Raw genomic sequence first — 22,042 nt, forward strand, 5'->3', positions numbered from 1 at the left:
AAATATCAACAGACATAATATAAATCATGGCTTTTAAAGGACCATTTCCAGTCAGAAGTAAAATCATGATTGAAAATAAAATTTTAGAATAAATTAACTGCTTCAGATACCTTGGATGTGCTTTATCATATATAAAAAGAAGCTAATATTTGACATCAAAATTTAAAATTTTCTAAAAATAACAGGAATGAACGATAATATTTTCAAACCTAACCAAGTTCAAAAGCATACAAGAATAAAAGTTTATAAAGCTTTGGCAAGACCTTCTCTACTGTATGGAAGTGAATTATGGACCATGAAAACTGCAGAAGAAAAAACAATAGAAACTGGAGAAATTAAATTCCTGCAAAGGACAGCAGGCTGTACTCTCTGAGACAAAAGAAGAAGTACAGAAATACGTAAAGAACTAAAAATAGACTCAGTATTAGACAAAATATATGAATACTGAAAGAAGTGGATTGACCATATCCAAAGAATGGACAGTTCAAATCTAATCAAAAAATACTCCTATACCACCTAGTTGGAGGATATAGAAGTCAGGGATGACCAAGGAAAAGATGGAAAGAGAGTGGAACAGGCCACTGAGCCTAAATCCCTGAAAGGATAATGATGATGATGATGATCTTTGAAATGTCGTGGTGTTTATGAATAGATCTACTGTCAGTCATAATACAATTTAATGGAATAACTATAGCACAAAGAGAAATGATTAAACAGCAGGCTTAATCATTTCAATATTTTGTCTCTGTCACAGAGATATCTTCAGGAACACAATGCTAAAATTGTAATAACACAAAAACAAATACAAAACAATAAGTCGAAGATATGAAATTAGGCTATATAAAGACTGAAGTCTTATGAGGGACATACCCTTTTATGGGTGTAGTTTGCTAGCCATAGTTGTTGGGTGGGAGGCCTAAGAATTGAAGTTTACCAAATCTGGGATTTAACACAACCATATGTATTAAGATTAGGCTTTTTTTTTATTTTATTTTATTTATTTTTATTTTTTTTTAAAATCTGCTATTGATTTTAAAAAGAGTCTTTCAAGTTTGTATTTATTGTGATGTAGCATAACAGTTATTTGTTATCTGATTCTGCACAAGATATTCAAAGCATCGTCAGCTAAACCTGACTGACCATAGTTATGCTTGCAGATGTATTTTTTGCATTCGTTTAGGTTAGGAGTGGGAACCCTTGGCACGACTTTTTTCTGGCACGCAACCCAGGGTTCAATTTAAAAATAATTAAATAAATAAACACATATCCAACATCTTCGCTGAGTTGTATATTTTAACTTAATAGAATACAATTTTATTAAGTAGAGTGATACCAAATAAAAATGCAATAAAGAAATAAACACTGTCAATTGTTTTAATAATAATAAGTAATAAGAAAATGAAACAAACATCCTACATCCAAGGCATCTATCTCTGCGATACACTGACAAACGTTTTGTCCCATTCGGTTGTTGCAACATTTGCCAGGCAGTCAGACGTGACGTGACTCCTTTACCATCATTTTATATATTTTTTCGTGTTTCATAAAGAATTTATCAGTTTTCTAAAGTGTGTATATATGTGGATTTGGATTTAATTAAATCGTAAGTCATTGAAATATGGCTTGAAAGTATTTATTATCAATTAATATGTTTAATTCATTGTTAAAGCTATTGTACTCCTTTTCCTTTTTGACAATCTTTCATAAAAGGTAAAAATTATTCTGTGCATTAAAGATTTTTCTCTGAGTAGAAAAACAGTTAAGAATAAGATACTTAAGTTGGAAAGGAATACAGCAGAACAATTAACAAAAGATTTGGCTTCATGTAAGTTCTTTTCTATTTGTGTTGATGAGAGCACAGACATTACCTCATCAGCTAGGCTAGCAGTGTTTGCTCAATTTTATAGGGTTGAGGAAGTATGTGAAGAGTTTATTAACCTTGTAACACTACCTGAGTTATGAATTATCTATTCGGCAGATTGATATTTCAAAAGTGGTATCCGTTACAACAGATGATGCACCCAGCATGATTGGTAAGGAAGCAGGATTTATAAATCTTTTTGCAAAGCATGTTGGTCATCTGCTGATAGATTTTCATTGCATCATACAGGACGAGACTTTATGTGCAAAAGCTGGCCTAAAGGAACATCGAGAAGTGAAGCAAACAGTAACCAAGGTTGTTAATTACATTTCTGCATGTGCTTTGAATAAAAGACAATTTCATAATCTATTAAATGAGGTGGATTTGGTGTACAAAGGACTAATAATGTACAACAATGTTCATTGGTTTAGTCGAGGCCTTCTTCTGAAACAATTTGTTGAAAGTCTGGATGAGATAAATCCCTTTTTGACTAATCAACAAATGTCATAAAGAAATGTATGACATTGTGTGGGTTTGTGAACTGATGTTTTTTCAGATTTTTGCAAACATTTAAATGGCTTGAACTTTGAACTACAGGGCTCTGATAAGACTTGATGTTATGTTTGATGACATAAGGCATATGAAATGAAACTATGAGTTTTTAAGAGGGATGTAGACAGTGAGAAATTTAGATATTTTCCAAACCTAAAGAAATACATCAATGATCTCCAAAAGGATGACAGAACAGACTGTCAATGTCTTCAAAAACTATTGTTAAATGTCATTGTGTCAACTGTTGAGCAGTTCTCCCTAAGATTTGTTAAGTTCAGAAAATTAGAAGAAAATTCAAAATTCATTAAGTTTCCAGACATTATAAAACTGGGTAAATTAAACTTGCAGATGTTTTTGTGGATAAATATGAATGATTTGGAAATGCAGTTGATTAATTTTCAAAGTAGCTCAATTTGGAGGCAGACATTTGTTGACCTCAGAGTTGACTTGGAAAATATTGAAAAGGAGTGATTAGAGAGTCGTGAGTAACAGAGAGAAGTGCGGAAAACGAAGTACTAAGGACTTGGAATACTATTTCAGAAACCTTTGTATGTTTAAAAACCTTGCAACAGCATTACTATCCATTTCTGCATCTACATATTCTTGTGAATCATTGTTCTCAGTGATGAACTTTGTTAAGTGTCGTAATAGGAATAGCCCTACAGATGAAACTAGTAGCACATGCATATCTCTAAAGGTTACAAAATATAAACCTTATTATTATATATTTCTCTTTTCTATAGTGAACTTAGTGAACTGATTTCTGTACCGGAAGCCTGGGTAGAACAGAGGTTAGAAGCTCTGTTGACTAGGGTTTTGATAACACCATATTGTTGAGAAGGAGAATGATGGGAAAGTTTATTATTATTATTATTATTACATGACACCTCCAGGGAGTTCAAAGACTCATCGAAGAAGGGCACCTACTCTACACCTCTCTGTCTTCACCACTCGGTTCATCAACTACAATGAACCGCAACTACCATCATCATCTAAATCCAACGGCGTCTACTGCCCACCACCACTACTAGTATTTCACAGACAACCACAAACATCCATGCTCACAGTGGGATTCAAACCCGCAGCCTTTTGGCTGGATAGTGGATTTGCTAACCACTCGGTCAATCAGGCCAGCGGGGAGGTATGTATCTACCTGTGTAGGTGGGTTTTCTGTAAACTACAAAAGAAAGGGTACCATTAGACAGAGGTGTGATTAGAGTATCTAATCACACCTGCTATCTAAATAAAAGGCAAGCTATTTTCTTATTCTATAGTGTACTGGAGTCTGCGGTGCTGACTAAAGGTGTTGAAGTAAAGAGTCTGATCTGTCTGTGCCATGTGGCCAAATAGATGATATATTGATGATGGAGAACATATCATTAGTATATCTTAACCAGATAGAAGGTTTGAGAGTGGCAGTATCAAGAATATGGTTTTCAAAATGCTCCATATTGAAATTGGCTGGGGGGGTGGGGTTACTCATGGAAATACCTGCTGTGTATTTATAAAAAATGTCCTTCCAAGAGAAGTAACCAGTATGGATAGAAAAACTAAAAAGATCAATAATGTTATGGACAAAAGCATTTTTAAATAAATTTAGGGTGCCAGAAAAGGGAATATTTGTGAATAAGGAGGTAACATCAAAGCTCACCATGATATCATGGCCAATCTGTTTGTCTAGAGTTATGGTCATGGTGTTGGAGAAGCAAGTGAGGACAAGGATTCAGAACTGATGGACAGCAGTAGAATTCTCTTTAATGGAACCCGTGAATTTGCTAAAGGAAGATCATGTTTTAGCAATCTGCTTATTTATTATAACAAATTGATGAATACATTGGACAAAGGTGGGGGATGTATGTACATTAGTATATTTAGATTTTACAAAGGCTTTTGATAGATTACCACATGACAAACTAGTGGTTAAATTGGAACAGATGGAGTTGGATAGTAGATTAGTGCATTGGGTTGAAGATTGGTTTTCTGATAGGTATCAGCAAGCTGTTTACTGGGGAGTGATATTCCAGAAGAGGAAAGTCACTAGTGGTGTGCCCCGGGGGTCTGTTTTGGGGTCATTATTGTTGTTGTTTAATTTGTATGTAAAAGTTTGTTTACAAGTGATGCAAAGTAGAGGAGAGTTATGAGAGGTTAACAGATTAGCATGAATGAGATTTTTCATAGAATATTTGGAGATAGGGGAGAACAAGAGTTCATCCCTGGAAGCTATATAAGGTGGGTGTGAGCAAGGGGGTGAGAAGTAGCTATTTTGTATGGAGAGTGGTGGGTGATTGGAATGCATTGCCTGAGACTGCAGGGACAGTGAATGCATTTAAGTTGAGGTGCAATGAGTTGTGCATAGGAGAGTGGGACCTCCACCAATGAGTCTCTTGACTCCATGGAGGTCTGTTGATAATAATAATAATAATAATAATATCATTATTGTTTAAAAATTCATTTTGGATTAAGATGTGGCCAGTAAGTGGAATTAACCACCTTTAAATTAACCAAACAATTAGCTAATTGTTTGGTTAATTTAAAGGTGGAGTTGGGAGTCAGTAGTGTCTACTATGGGACAGAGACGAAGAATTGGGTTTAGGAATTTTTGGCAATCTATATATCTGAGGAGGGGGGAATAATAGATTTTTGAGTTTTTTTAACAATTTCAGGAGACCAAGATTTTTTAGAACTTTTTAGCATTTTTTTTCTAAGACAGTGGGTTCATAATCTACTGGTTTATACGTTGTGCAGTCTCCAAGAAATGCATTGAATTTCCAATTATAATCACTGGAATTGAGGACAACCAAAGCAGCATCACCTTTGCCAGCTCTAGTAACAATTATGTTGTTGGCTTTGTGCAGTTTTCATAGTGCATGGAACCATTGGAGAGATTTCTTTTTGGCAGCAGTGTTTATGATAAGATGTTAGTGACATTGAGTCCAATGTTGTTGGAAACATCAGGAAGTAAGGTGTGCATGCTGTGCTCTATATGCCACATGGTTTGAAAACTAGGAACTTGCCAAGGTGCAACTGGAAAGTAGTGACCAAAGCTAAGCACACTAATGGATGTTTCATTGAGTCTTTTTGATGGCAGGTTAATGACAACTTGTAATGGCTCATTTTCCATCCCGGAAGAGCAAGAACTATGAAAATTATTATATTTTTTACTATTTATCTTTTATTTTCTGAAATTCTTTATTGGCAGATTTCTCTGAAATATTGAATAGAATACACCAAATTTTGGGGCTGAGAATAGAGGAGAGGTGTAAGGACAATGGAATTATACCTTCCTGTATCAAGTTTAAAGTGAAATTTCACTCTCCTAAAACTCTCTGTATCTACAGATATGCCAGCTTTGTTTTCTTCATGAACAAATCACCCTACTCGTGTCAGAACTCTTCATAGAACTTTAGGCTACAGATAATCTGATTTCTTTCTTTGTTTTTTTTTTTTAAAGACAAGCTCTTATAAACTGAAGGAGCTATACAATCTCATCCAGAGCAGACTTTTACAAACACCTATAGTGGGACTAGAATCCATGATCTGTTGGTTGTAGAGCGGGCGTGCTATCCAATTGGCCAACCAGGCTGGCTTTTTCCTCTTATTTCTTCACAGTATTAGAGGAAAAAGCTAGCCTAGTATGTTTTTGTGTGTGTGTGTGTGTTATTACAATTTAACATTGTATTCCTGAAAATGTTTATGTGACAGAGACGGAATATTGAAACGATTAAACCTGATGTTTATTTATTTCTCTTTGTGCTGTAGTTATTCCATTAAATTGTATTTAATGGAATAACTGGAAAGAGACATAATAGAATCCGAGCTAGTGCCCTCACCAGCCATGCCTTGTTCTCTGTAAACTCTGATGTGCCAACACTAAATAGACTGGAATCAAATTTCTGATATTCACAAATGTTACGATGAACTTGAAAGACATATCTTGGAGTCAAAAGAAATCGCCCTCGATTTTACCCACATGAATACCTTAGCTACAATTTGCCAGATTTGCATAGTTCTGCTGTTCAGTGCTGGCGTTCTTGCGAGATCACACGCACGCGTATAAATGTAGCTAGAACTGAAGTGCAGACTCCAATTTAAACTTAACTACAGTTTTTGATAGCTCTGTTGTTGTTAGTGTGTAATGTTTCTGTTGGTCTTTTTTGTATATACCTTTGTACTTTGACACCTGATGAAGTTGGCTTACCAACGAAACTCGTAGTGTCCTTATTAAACTTTATTCTTAATTATCTCGGTGGTTTAAGTCATTAAAATTATTGAACATATATATATATGTTCGTGGAATCTAGAAAAATCATCTTCAATCCTGTTTATCTAAATAATAACTTGAGATACAACCTCCCAGATTGTCATTCAGCTGTAATCATGTACTGGCGTTCACGAGATACTACTAGCACGCACTTTCCCAACAATACAACTTTCGAAAGAACAGCTTTAAACTGTTCTTTCTTTAGTTGTATTAAAAAAACAACCACAATGATCTAATGTCAATTATGTATGGAGACTCTCTATGATGTTTATAGTTTATTTAAGCTTCAGTGTTTTTTCTTTTTTCTTTCTTTTATAATGTCACCTGATGAAGGCTGTTACAAGCCGAAACGAGTCGTGTTTTTATATTAAAACCTTTTTACTTAAATCTCGGTTCTAGTCATTCAATTCTTTATATATATATATATATATATATATGTATATATATATATATATATATATATATATATATAGAGGAAATTTTTCTAAGCTTTTTTTTGACCGGTTCCCGAGTTAGTCAATCTCTGGCACAGGCAAGTGGGTTTTTTTCTCTCGGAAACTCAGGTTTTTCGTCCTGTAAATTCAAGAAAATCGACCGTAGAACCCACATTATTCCAGACATTAAATATATTGTGTTAAGGTTAGGGACCATGAGATGGCGCCACTTGTTAACTGTCTCTTCTCTGGATGCTGCTTAAAATTAGTGCTAATCTTGAATCAGCCAATCTCAGATTGGCTAACAAGTGAGATTGAACTGCCCACTCAGTCTCCAAAAGTTAGATAGGGTAAACAGCCTCGCCTACTCCCTGTACGGGAACAAAAAGGCGTTAGCTGATTTATATATATATGGTATAAATAGTTCAGTTGTTGAGTGATCATTTTGCAAAGGTGTATCGTCCAGGTGGAGATGTTACAGAGACACATCAAAATTGAGGTAGGTAAACAGGTGGTGTTCAGCATATTAAAAAAATAGGAATGTGAACACAGCAGTGAGACTGGATGGCATATCGACTCTTGCACTACATGAATGTGCAAGAGAATTGGCATTGCCTCTGACAAAGTTGTTCAGTCAAAGCCTCAGCTCTGGCAGGGTACCAAGGGAGTGGAAAGAGGGCAAGATAGTACCATTGCATAAAGATGGCTCCAAGGCAGAGGTAGTAAACTACAGACCAACTAATTTATCAGGAGTGGTTGTTAAAGTATTGGAAAAGTTGGTGAAAGGCAAAATACAACCAGTGGCACATCCAGAGGGGGAGGGGGAAGAGCCCTGGTCCCCCAAAGAAAAAGGAAAAAAAATTAGAAAATTTTCCAAAAATCTTTTCCTAATTAAAATTAATTTTTTTATTTATATTGTGTCGTCTTCTATTTCTATACTACTTATGAATTAGCGATCATTGCAGATGCTCAGTCATAGGTCGTATGTGATATGTAGTGTGTATTCTCAAATTGTCTACTCAACTCAGGCCCCCCCCCCCCTCCAAGATTAAATCCTGGGGGATGTGATACTATATTGGGCAGCTTGGCTTTTTAAAGGGTAGATCACGTCTTAGTAACTTATTTGCATTTTATAATAAAGTGACAACAGAATTGGATAAAGGTAATGAAGGCTACACCATCATATTGCTTGACTTGCCAAGTCATTCGAAAGAATACCATATGGCAAGCTATTACAAAAGCTGGAGCAAATGGGAATGGATATGAGGCTAGTAGCATGGATAGGGAGGTAGCTGACAGACAGACACCAGAAAGCAATATATGGTGGAGTGGAATCTCGGAGAATGATGGTGACTAGTAAAGTATCTCAGGTTTCAGTACTAGGGCCAATGGCAACTTTCATACGTCTTAAGACTTACATCATCAGGGGTAGTGATACATAAAAGTTTTAAACAACAAAAGCCTATTAACAATTAATTACACATATTAGATATTTTTAATAACTTCATGACTGTTAAATTTAATTGATAAACCAGAATACAAATGGTAAATTTGTTACTGCATGTGTGTTGGAACGTTGCTAGTTGTTGCTATCACGTTCTGTGGTATCTTGCGTGTTATATCCTAAGTTTGTGGCAGTTAAATTTTTGAGGAAAGCAGACCATACTTGATGTAAAAGTATGGTCTGCTTCTTTATATTTTCTTGTAAAACAGTTATGATCAATATGTGACATTTTTGTTTGTTGCCCGAATACTTGATGTCCAGTAGGGGGATATGTGGAATGGCAGGCCTGATTTATGCTTTGATGTCTCTTCGTATTCAGACGTGGGATCTCAGGAGAGATCTGCATGTATAAATAAACTCTTTATGTATAAATGTTCTTTATTTATAAAAATAAAATAATAAATAAACTCTTTATTTATATTACAATGTAGTCTCAATACCAAAAACTTCCCACAGGGTATTCAGTTGTTTGCTGATGACATGAAACTAGAGAGCAATAGTTGATGACGGTGATGTATATATCCTACAGCATAATTTAAATAAATTGGCATTGTGGGCAAAGTATAATGATTGTGAATTTAATGTTGCAAAATACGCTTCAGGTTGAAAAGGTTGCATATAATGTATCATATTGATGGTATTGGAGTGCAGGAAATTGATGAGGCTGAGGACTAGGGGATATTGGTGGACAGAAAATTGAAATATAGAAGGCATATTGCAAAAGTTGGTAAAATGGCTGAAAGGATTACTTGGATGTTGAAAAACATGTCAGCAAGTAAAGATAGGAAGTTATTATCCCTCTTTATAAGGCTAGTAGCATGGATAAAGAGGTGGCTGTCGGACAGACACCAGAGAACAATATATGGTGGAGTGGAATCTAGGAGAATGATGGTGACTAGTAAAGTATCTCAACCATATCTTGACTATTGAGCACAGATTTGATCACCTGGGTTTGGGACCAGAAGGTGGTAGAGAGGATTCAGAGACGTGTCAAGGTGGTACCAGGTCTCTGGAATACTCCCTAATAGGATAGGTTGAAGGTTTGTGGGTTACAAAGTTTAGTGGCTAGAAGGAAAAGAGGGGACATGATAGAAACTTTGAAGATATTAAAGGATTTTTATAAAATTGATGCGAGTGAAATTTTTCAGTATATGACAAATAGAGAACTAGGGCCATCCATGGAAGTTGTGTAAGAGTGTGGTTAGTAGGCTATGCAGACCAGATTTTTTGTGTGGAGAGTGGTGAGCGAGTGGAATGTATTGCCAGAATTGGTTGTACGCTCCCTGATGATGAATGAATTCAAGGAGAGGTATGATAGGATTTGTGTATAATGGTTAATTTGGGTCTCCCAGACTCCATTAAGATGCTGTTGAATAATAATAATAATATGGTATAATATTAATTATGCTGGCCTGATCGGCTAGATGGAGTATCTACTCTCCAGAAAAAAAGGCTGCAGGTTCAAATCCTGCCTTGGGCTTTGTAATGCCCTTCATTCATTCGTGATACACATTATACACATGCACACATACAATATATGCACTCTCGTATGATGAACTGAGTCACCATGGGAGAAGTAGACCTTCCCCCCCCCCATAAAGTGTGGGGGAGGCCTTCCTCAGCAGTGAAGGAAATCAGAAGCATACTCATATATCAGTTATTTCATTGTAGTTCATACCAGCATATTACAAATTAAACAATACATCAACTTGCTTCATCAAAAATTATGTGCATGATAGAAAATAACTTTTAGAAGGTTTGGTATCTTATATCTCGTTAAGTAGCATGAATGATATAATTCAAATCTCTATCCTAATGTATGGATTTTTTAAAAAAAAACTATAGAACATCTGTCGAAAAATGGTTTGTGGAGAATTCATTGAGAACTTAGCTGATTTAAATGATGGAGAAAATTTTCCAAGAGAAGTTTTGAAAGGTTTATATTACTCCATAAAGAATCATCCTTTGCAGTGGACTGAGTAAGTATGTTATCGTATCATGTTTAAATAGCATTTCTAAACATCCAGTTAAAAATTAAAGTAAAATTATGTTAATCAATTAGCACATAAAGAAATATACGATAAGAAATTAAATGTGATATAATGTAAATCAATCTCATAGCACTGAGAAAATACCTTCCGTTTCACAGCATGTAGTTGACTATAGCAAACACTACTATAACAAACTGCAGAGTCCTGATCAAAGCCCTTTATATATTATTATTATATGAAGCCTCCATGGAGTTCCAAGATTCCTTATAGGTAGCTACTAGATTGCATGATCTAATGTCTGCCTACACCATCTCCTACACAGCACTTTTGTCTACCATTTGGTATTCCCTGGTCAGTTTGCCTGTTTTGCAAGGTATCAAAAAACTCTGCTATATGTCTGCATGAGACCAACTAATTCACCTTCAATTGAAAAAACTTACAGTTTTTTTTTTTTGTGGTTACCACCCATGAAAGGTTATTACTAAACCTATAGTACATTTGTACCATGGGTGAGCTAAAGAGTTTTTTTTTTATCAATTTTGTATATATATATATATATATATATATATATATATATATATATATATATATATTGTAATTTTTTAATTTATTTTTACATAGTCTGGAAACCCTGCTCTAGAGACCAAATATGAAACTTTTTCAGCCACTTCAGGCTTCCAATAAGCGGGGTGGTGGTCTTACACCAGATGATGAAATTCATCTTCCACCTAAAGACAATCACAAACATCCATGCCCATGGCGAGATTTGAACCTGCGACCTGTTGGTTGGAGAGTGGGTATGCTAACCACTTGGCCAACTAGACTGACTACATATAATGATGAAAGTTAAATCCAGGTCTTTTCCAAATGAAGAGTGCATATCCCATTGTTATTATTATTACTAACATTCACCCTCCATGGAGTCAAAAGCTCTGCCAAAAAAAGCACAGGAGATGCATGATGCTCAGTTGCTGTCATGGTAGGAGGCGATTTGCTTTCATATCTATGCAGAAGTTGGAGGAAAATAGTGAGGCCAAGAGGTCAGTTTTATCTTTCAGTGCTGCAACTGTGGTGCCATCGGGATGAGAGAGAGCTAGAATTGCAGGTGAAAGAAAGCTTCATCTGATGCAAAGGACCAGAAGACAGCTTCCATTTGGACAGGAAGCAAGTTTTCTGCTATTGGTCTTTATTAAGTTAGATTTGGTTTTGCTGATGGTTATTTTACATTTTTTTCATGCTTCAGAATATACTATATATACTAAGTATGAAGCTGGGATTCTTGTTGCAAGCAACCTGTGATAATCTAAGATTTTTTTTCATTTTCAACTGCTTTCATACACCTATTGAACCAGGGCTTGGAAAGTGGATGAGAATTTTCGGTAGAATGAGGGATGAAGGCCTTCTACCACTGAGGATAATTTTTATGACTTGCTCAGTCCAGGTATTTATGTCAGAAGAGCAGAAGAAATAGATTGGTAGTGATTTGAGAGAGGATATCTGTGTGAGGGGAAAATTTCAGAAGTTTTGATAAGGGACAGTGGCATTTCCATCAGCTAGAAAAGTCATGGCACAAATCTTCTGGAATTCCAAGAAGATAATAACAATTAATTATCTTCCAAAGGGCTAAACTGTAAACATGCTGGTTCACCACAACAGTGCAACAGCTCTGAAAGGAGAACTGATTAAAAAAAAAAAAAATGATCAAAGGTACTAGAAAGTGGAGAAAGCTGTTGGGAATTTAGTAGTAGATATATGATTTGCATTAATCTATTGCTTATTATCACAAAAACTTCCACATCACATTCAGCTTGATCAGTAGTCTTGGAAAAGGTGAGCATTGGAGTTATGGACATTAAGATCACCTAGAAAAATTACATGACTATTTGGATTACTGGATTGATTGCAAAATTTGAACTTCATGGATAGGAAGGTGAAGAGGTCAGTGTGGGTTTCAGAATTGGGGAGCAGTAAATAAAGGAGATGAATGTTACTGAATAGAGCAAGGAAACTTTAACCCGGAGAAGATCAAAAGCAAGGAATTTTAATTTTGCTTTTTCTATCAGACAGTGTTGGATCACACAAAGGCACAGCTGCCATCCTTATAGCAAAATGAATCATGAAATGTGCAATTCGGGTTCCTGTCAAGAGCAAGAGGTCTCATCTGGATTTCTGTAAGTGATTATGTTGGAGTTTATGCCACAAATGTTTGTAAAGTGTATGTGAGAACTGTCTCAAAACTAGTCTCCTTCATCATATACTGTTTCGGGTAATTATCTCTTTGTAACTATATAAACTCCCTTTATAAATCTTGACATGCATCCTTTCCTTTCCCCCAGTCTCTGTCCCTATAGTTAAAGTTCCGATAATAATTGCTTGGTCTGTATTCATTCTATTCTGTTGCTACATAGCATCCACATCTTTCAATGCATCCCTTGGTCTATAGCAGCAACCAACAACATATTTTGTCCTGTTGGCCTCTGTCTCACACCTTCTTCTTCTGGTTCCCATCTGCTATACTGCCGCGGGAGGGTAGCTATAAGCTACCATTCTAGGGAGAGATGATTATGAGCAAGGTGGTTTCCCGTTGCCTTCCTTGCCGTAAGTATTCATGACTGTAACCTGTGTGTTCACGGGGCCGGTTTGCCTGCTTGCGGGATGAAAAACCCCAGATAAACTGGCGGAAAAAACCCTGCTGCCCACGCCCAAGACCGGCTAACTTGGCTATGGCTGAGGAAGATCCTTAAGGTCCTCACGTCGTGGACGGGAATCGAACCTAGGACACTCCTTCCCCAGGCTTATCTAGTGTCTCACACCAGATAATCTCAAATGAACTGTCTCCCTCAGTCCTAAAATTCTTCTTAACTTCTCTTTTTGTTAGTAGCATTTGTTCAGCTATTAGTCATATACCACCTCATGTCCAGTTTTTTCTATCCTCTCTGAATACAACATCCCTTCCATTCTATCCTTATTAGTATATATCATCTTCTGTCAACCTGATATTGACAATTTTTTTGCCTGGTTGAGCTGACTAATGCCAAAAACCTCTACCCTTGATTTCTCTTACTTTTGTTATTCATGTTCATGCCTTTCGGCATCTCTTTGAGCCCACAGTTCCCTTTGCATAATATAATTACCAACCCATTCAGATTCAAAACCTGGGAAACTGCATTTGGCAATGCATACTCTTTTCTGCACTCATGCTCATTTATCCCAAGTGTGGCTAAACACATGCTCGACTGCATTTCCCCTAAGTCCTCTGATTAACTAATGATGGCCTGTAATATTCAAGCTGGAATATACATGGCTTTAAATAATATTATTTATTTATTTCCTTGTGTTTCCATGCAGACAGAAGAACCATAAGCCCTCTGGTTTCCCTGATTTTGCATTTGCAACTTCTCACTGAATACTTCTAAAAATCTAATTCCAAAAGTATTTGTAAGTCCTTTCATCCATTAAATTCATACATCTGTAAACTGCACACCATATCTCCTGCACTTTCTCAGTGATTTATTTGCATTCATGACTTTTTCAAATGAAAACATTACTGCAAAGAGGAGGGAGTTTCATTTTTGGTTGAAAATTGAATTATAGGTTGCACTGTATGTAAAAAAATTCACTGAATAGATTAGTGTAAGAACAAGGGAGCTCCAATAAGCCAGTGCAGAATTGTAAAATTATAGTATTTGTACCCTACAACTTTGTGACTAATATTCATAATTTCTTGTAAAAATTTCATGGTAATTTTCATAAAACTGTGTTGTTTAATATTTTCTGACATATTCCCATCTAGTAATAATAGTTTTGCAACATTTTGTTACATATTCTAATATTTACCTTAGAGCAATATGTTTTTATGCAATTTGGTGCAAAAAGAAGACAGCTCCAAATTTTGAAAATTCATCCAGCTCTAAGGAAAAAAGATTGTACCTTAATAATAGGAATCAAAATTTACCTTCAAATTCTTATTCACACACACACACGCACGCGCGCGCATTGACAAAAAACGTTTTTTTTTGGAATAGTTTTTATTTAATTTCCAAAAGTTGATAAAACTGGAGCTTCCTCCCCCTTTTTGCTGTAAAGTTTTCAATTCAGTGTTATCATATTATTGACTTAGTATTTCACAATGCAAAGGACCCTTCCTTTTAGATGTGCATATTGCAATGCATTATGAGATACTGAGAAAATTGATGTGAAATCAACATCCTACATAGATCTTGACCAGTCTTGAGGATACTTCAGATGCCAAACTTTGATTACATTTGATTACCCAAATCACAAATGAGGATCATGTGCTCAATGCTGGTGACATAATGGAGCTAATCACTTTATTGGGCTGCTTCATCTCACAAAAGCAAGTTTTATTCCTGGTGGGATGGAAAGGGTTGGTGATGAGGAGAATTTATTTTGAATACTAAGTACTCCAGAAGTAGATAAGTATTGGTGGATTGGATGGAATTTTGTCACATGTTTTAAAAGAATGTGCTAAGGAAGTGACTGCTCCATTTTCTTGGCTGCTCATTGAAAGTCAAGCCATTGGTAAAGTGTCCAAGAATGGAGGCTTGAGGCTTCAGACTATAGAGCAGTTTGTATTTCTTGTTTAGTTATTAAGATTTAGAAGAGAAATTATTGCGAGATCATATTCAAAATTGGGCAGATGAGGATAATATTATTTCTGCAGGTCAGCATGGATTTGTGAAGGAACACTCTGGGTTCAGTAATCTGTTTACCTTTTATAATAAAGTAACAAGAGGAGTTGATGAGAGAAAGTCATATACTGCTGTTGTTTTTTTTTTTTTTTGGATTTTGCATTTTATCAGGCTGCCACATGATAAGTTGATATTTAAGTAGCAACACATGGAATTAGATATCAGGTTTGTAAATTGGATCAGAAACTGACTGTCTGATAGATACCAGAAAGTTGTACCTAAGGAAGCAGAAGGTCACAAGTGGAGTTCCACAGGATTCAGCACTAGGACCTCTACTGTTTAACCTTTATATCAGTGAAATTGTCCCTGGATTGCAGGGAGATATTCAATTGTTTGCAGTTGGTGAGCTTGGAAATGTTATTAGTAATAGTGCTGATGTTATGATCCTTCGTTAGCATTTGAATAAGCTTGACAGATGAATCGGGATATCAGTTTAATGCAACTAAATATAAGGTCTTGAAATTTGGGATCCACCAATGGGAGGTTGCATACTCTGTTGGTGGAACTATACTATAGAAAGTGGAGAAGGCATGGGATCTTGGATGATAGTCGATAAAAATTTGAAGTTTAGGGGGATAGATTGCAAAAGTGGTGAAAGTAACCAAGGATTGCTGCAATACTAAGAAGGACTTCAATAAGTGCCTTAGATTACTGTACTCAAATACGTTACTTCATTTCCTTCATAAGGATATGAAGGGGATAAGGTAACATAACCTTAGAACAAGTATGGAGGCAGATAACAAAAGTGATATCAAGACTGTGCAGTGTCTATTATGAGGGTGGACTGAGGGCATGTCATCTGCAGAGTTTAGTGGATAGAAGATTGGGGGGAGGACATGATTGAGACTTTTAAACTGTCAAGAAGTAATTACAGATTGACTCTGGGGAGATTTTGCATATAGTTGAACAGATGGAAGAAAGAAAGACAAAAGCTCAACTCTGAAAGTTCCGAAAAGAGATGGTGAGTAAAAGGTGAAAATTGGCTTTTTTTTTTGCATAGAGGGTGGTTTTATCATGAAATGCATTATCCAATAGGAAGGTGCATGGGTTTAAGAATTGATATGATAGACTTAGTGTTGTCTAAGGTGGGCATCCTGCACTCATTGTTGTGATTCTGCAGAGGTCCTGTATTATAATAATAACAATAATTTTTCTTGAGGCAAGTGACCAAAATGGTGGCAGGTCTATGGAATGCACCTTATGAAGATAGGTTTGAAGATTTGTGGGCTACTACAGAAATTGATTGATAGGCAGAAAGAGGATGATATGATTGAGACATACAAATTACTGAAAGATTTTTACAGGATTAATACAGAGAAAATTTTCCAGAATAAGTCTGATGGTTGGCAGAACTAGGAACCATCTTTGGAAATTGAGTAAGAGTGTGGTTGGCAGTGGTGTGGGGGACCAGATTTTCTCTCTCTCTCTCTCTCTCTGTAACAGGTGGTGATGAATAGACTAGGTACAGAGTCTGTTGTGGGTGCCCTGACTGTGAATGAGTTCAAAGCAAACAATGATAGATATTGTGCAAATACAGAGTAGTGCTTGGCATAATTTTTAGAGCCCCCCCTCAGTGAGTATATAGACTCAATTGGACTCGCTTGGGTAGCAATAATAATAATAATAAAAAAAAAAACTAACCCGTAGTCCACTTACTGTTATTGTACTGTAGGTTTACATCCACAAAAGATTGTGGATGTGTGGTGGGGGAGCAAAAAGTGACGTATATAAACTATTTTTTACCTGTTTTACTTGTATTTATAATTGTTGCTCATATACCTAAAATTTATGACTATTTGTCATAAAGAAAGCATTTATTTGCTATCTGGTTTCTGTCACTTATATGGCTGTTAATGACAAATTATTAATCCTCAAACAAAAATAAATTGAGTATGCTGTCTAATAAAAAATAACCACACATGATATTTAAAATGATATTACTACGCATTCTCACATCTTGTGAAGAATTCCTCAAAGATTCCACAGCCTACAAAAATACCTGTGAAAGGGGTCTGGAAAGTTCTGATAAACACTTGGAATAAAAATGATATTAAAGCAACTGATATAACCATAAGAAAGAACATACTAGTAGTAGAATTATGAAAGTAACATATGTTCTTATATTCTTATATCCTCATATCTTCTTTCTTGCATAAACACCTACAACAAAAATGATATTAAAGCAACTGATATAACCATAAGAAAGAACATACTAGTAGTAGAATTATGAAAGTAACATATGTTCTTATATTCTTATATCCTCGTATCTTCTTTCTTGTGGTTATATCAGTTGCTTTAATATCATTTTTGTTGTAGGTGTTTATCAGAACTTTCCAGGCCCACCTTCCTCATATATAATAGGCATATATCTACTTACAACGAATGCACTGTTCCTACCACATTATTAGGGTTTCTGCTTCCTTAGTGTTACCTTCATGCATAATTATGGTTTATCATAATCTGGCCAATATCAGAGTGTACATGCACAGACATATTCTGAAATATGGAAATTATAGTGCTTAACTTAGCTGAAATACTTTGCTCTGCTATACTTATGTCAAAACTTCTTCTGTTGCAGTTGACTCCACCAACTTATAGCAGAACTGCTGGCAGACATAGTCTCAGTTACTGTCTCATTCATTAATAAATCATCTTACTGGTAAAATGGATTTAGTTTAATCACTGGCATTTATAATTTCAGATATCTTCACAGTGAAACTTGCTTAGAATAGCTATTAAGAAAGAGAGAGAGATTTTCAGTGAAACACTCAATGTCAGGTTTTTACAATACATATATCCTCTACACCCCCTTGAGGGTACATGGCAGGAATTTGATGATGATGATGATGTAAAAAATGGTGTTCAACAAAGGAGTCCCTTAGCTTTCTTATTGTTTAATATAGTGCTTGAAAAGATTTTCAGAGATGCTGGTATTAATATAAGGGAAACTATTCTCTTCAAATCGATACAAATTCTGGCATATGTAGATAATATTGATATTGTAGGAAGGAAGCAAAAAGCAATGAAAGAAACTTTTATCAGTTTAAAAAAGGGAGCAAAGAAGATGTATCTACAGATTAATCCAGAAAAAACAAAATATATGCCAAAAAACTTGTGATGATGATCCTTCTCATATTGAAATTGGTTCGTGTAAATTTAAAACTGTATGTAGCTTTACATACTTGGGATCAGAATGTAATTGTAAAAATATCAGTGTCGAGATGCATTCTTTCTGCAAATAGACGTCTCTGTGGACACTTAAAGTCACATTTGATCTCAAGAAAAACAAAGATTACTATCTATATTGTGTTTATAAGATCAGTATTAATTTATTCCCCTGAAAACCAGGTATTATCAGTTGAAGATGAAAGATTATTGGGTCTATTTGAAAGAAGGGTTCTCTTGAAATAATACAAGAGAATTGTACAGATTGTTTAATGAGTCAGATATATTTATACATAATGACATTATACATAGATTGTTTAATGAGCTAGACATTATTTATACATAATGACATTATACATAGATTGTTTAATGAGCCAGACATTATTTATACATAATGACATTATACATAGATTGTTTAATGAGCCAGACATTATTTATACATATGAGCCAGACAACTTTTGATTCGAAGTTATATTGTGAGTGGTCATGTAATTTAGTGCTTGTGCAAAATTAGTGATTTTTATCTGTTTTATTTTGTTTTTTATACTCTACTCTAATTTTCCATAGAAAATTAGAGTAGAGTATATTTTCATATTTTAGAGTATTTAGTATCTTTATAACATTGTTATTGTAATATTTATTGTGAAAATGTCAGCATGGCACGAATGCAATGAACAATGGTGGCAAAGACCAGGTTGTCCGGTGATTTGAATTTTCAGGATATTATTTAGTGCAGTGCAGTGTATGTGAAATGTATTCATCAAGAAAATTATAGAATATTATTATTATTATTATTAGACACCTCCAGAGAGTCCAAAGACTTATCAAGGGAGAGCACCTGCTCTACAACCCTGTCTCCACCACTCAATCTACCAACTGACACCATCTACTTCCAACCACTACCACTAGTATTTCCACAGATAATCATAAACATCCATGCCCACAGTGGGATTTGAACCCGCAGCCATTTGGCTGGAGAGCGGATATGCTAACCACTCGGCCAGCCAGACTGACCGAGTGGTTAGCGTATGCGTAAGGTTAACGTAAAATTATGTATGAAGACTCAATGATCAGGGGAGTACTTAATTAAAGTATAAAAAAATCGTGCTTCCCATGCACAAAAATTCATGATATTGCCATGCCATCCAGATGCAAAAGGTAAGTCAAAGAAAATGATTGTCTTGGTTGGTACAAATGATTTGAGAGGCAAGAAGTATTCTATGAGGGAGGATGTAAAGGAATTGTTAGAAGAGGCAAAACTGAAGAGTGAGAAGGTGAAGCTTGTAAGTCTCCTACAATGCTATGATAGAGGTATCCATAGAATTTATGGATCTGTGATCTCTTTTAGACCAATCTCTGAGCTAGACCCAGAGGTGATACCAAGGTTGAAGTAATGCTGAAGTCATATATCCATATACGAGAAACCAAAGGGTGTCGCACCTTATTACTAAAATATTGTGGATTACAGATAGATGTTCGAAGTTTTTCCACTTGGTTATATTATAAATTAAGGATACTTATTGGATTAAATATTGGTTTAATCCTTTATCCAAGTATAAGCAATAAGCAAACAAAGTTTGCACTTGAAGTAATATCAGGACTGGGCAACTCGCATATAGAGGCTCATGACTTCACATCAACCTTGGTATACCACTTATGGGGTTAGCCTCCACCGATGAGACCTCATTAAAGGTTAAAACCAGTCTGGGTAATGGCCCTTCCCATAATCTATAGCATTATACTTGTCATATGAAGTCATTGCCCTCTATATACAAGTTGCCCAGTCCTGAAATTACTTCAGGTGCAAACTTTGTTTACTTACACTTGGATAAAGGATTAAACCAAGAATATAATTTCTTGGCATCTTTAATTTATAGATGGGATATCAGCTAGGGTTTTGCAAGAATGTGTAAGGGAACTAGCAATGCCTTTGACTAAGCTGATGACCAACTTATTGACCAATCAGTATCTCAGACATGGTGGCAAAAGTTCTAGAAAAATTGGTAAAACAGAGAATTCAAGAATGGGTAGATAAAAATATGATACTGTATGAGGGTCAACGTGGCTTTGTGAAGGGTCAATCATGCCTTAGTAATTTACTAACTTTTTATAATAGAGTAACAGCTGAGTTGGACAAAGGAAATGGCCACACGATGATTTTTCAAAAGCATTCGACAGAATACCATGGAACACTCTTACACTCGATTCTGAAGGATCAGAATCGAGGCGAAAGGTGACTAGTGGCGTGCCACAAGGTTCGATGCTGGGACCATTGCTTAATTCGTACATAAAAGATATTGAAAATAACCTGAAAAGAAATATTCAGTTGTTTGCTGATGATGCAAAATTAGGTAGAAAATTATTTAATCAAGGCAATGTGGAGAGCTTAAAGGACTAGCTATACCCTTTGGTATTAATTTGGTCTAGCTACTCACTGATGAAGCCTCAAAAAAAGGCTGAAACTGTTCTGGGTAGTGACCTCCCACCATAATGTAATAACAGCATACATTTCCTAGGAAATGTGTTTTATATTATGGAAAATAAAAAGAATAGTGATTAGAACTTTGCCACCTTTGCTATGAGTTGCCTGAGTTTGTACTACATACTTGGACTACATGCATTAAGAAGTGTTTGCATGAAGCAATGGCTGACTGTATACCTAGAGTCTGAATAATAAATCAAGTAGGGGTTAAATGGATGAATAACACCATTAAGCTTGAGCTGCAAAAAAAGAAACGACTATGGAGGGGAATTTAAGGAGAAAGGTGACCGGCAGGCACATGAACTGTATAAAGCGCAGGCCAGAAGGGTAACGAGTGTGGTAAGAAAAGCAAAAAAGGATTACGAAAGAGCATTGGCCATGCAGGCTAAAGAGAATCCTAAACAGTTTTTTCAATATGTTGCAAGTAAAAGAAAAAATGTATATGGCAGAATGATTTTAAAGAATGTTAACTCGGTAACTGAATCAGTTGATATAGTTCAGTTACTGAGTGAGCACTTTGCAAGAGTATATCATCCAGATGGTGACATTGCAGAAATGAATGAACCAATAGATTATACGGGAATTGTGGTGAATGAAGTGGAGGTGAGTAGTCTGTTGCATAACCTCAATGTCAATACATCTGTGGGATTGGATGGTATACCAGCTCGTGTCGTACGTCAAGCGGCTAAAGAATTGTCAGTACCCTTGACCATTTTGTTTAATTTGAGTCTCGGGTCTGGGTTAGTCCAGAGGGGGTGGAAAGAGGGGAAAATAGTTCCACTGCATAAAGGAGGTTCCAAGACTGCTGTTGTAAATTACTGACTGATTAGCATATCAGGAATCGTTGTCAAGGTCTTGGAGAAATTAGTCAAGAAAAGAATACAGGATTGGATAGATGAAAATGGAATATTGTATGGGGGGACAACATGGTTTTGTGAAGAGTAGATCATGCCTCAGTAAGTTGCTCACGTTTTATAACACAGTGACGGCTGAACTGGATAAGGGGAATGGGTTTACAGTGATTCTACTGGACCTTGCAAAGGCCTTTGACAGGATACCACATGGAACTCTAATCAGTAA

The 22,042-nt window shown here is 35.7% G+C and overlaps 1 protein-coding gene across 1 annotated transcript in view; it reads left to right on the forward strand.

Annotated features, from left to right (window-relative positions):
- The window catches only part of LOC150096287 (uncharacterized), a 438,969-nt gene that overhangs the window by 124,441 nt on the left and 292,486 nt on the right, over positions 1 to 22,042 (forward strand). The window contains exon 4 of the mRNA XM_090409023.1: positions 10,458 to 10,591. Within this exon, the coding sequence (XP_090265149.1) occupies positions 10,458 to 10,591 (134 nt within the window). The remainder of the gene's footprint in view (positions 1 to 10,457; positions 10,592 to 22,042) is intronic.

This window comes from Typopeltis vanoorti, chromosome 19, assembly GCF_054136105.1.
Source record: "Typopeltis vanoorti isolate ZY-2024b chromosome 19, IOZ_Tvanoo_1.0, whole genome shotgun sequence".
Taxonomy (NCBI): domain Eukaryota; kingdom Metazoa; phylum Arthropoda; class Arachnida; order Uropygi; family Thelyphonidae; genus Typopeltis; species Typopeltis vanoorti.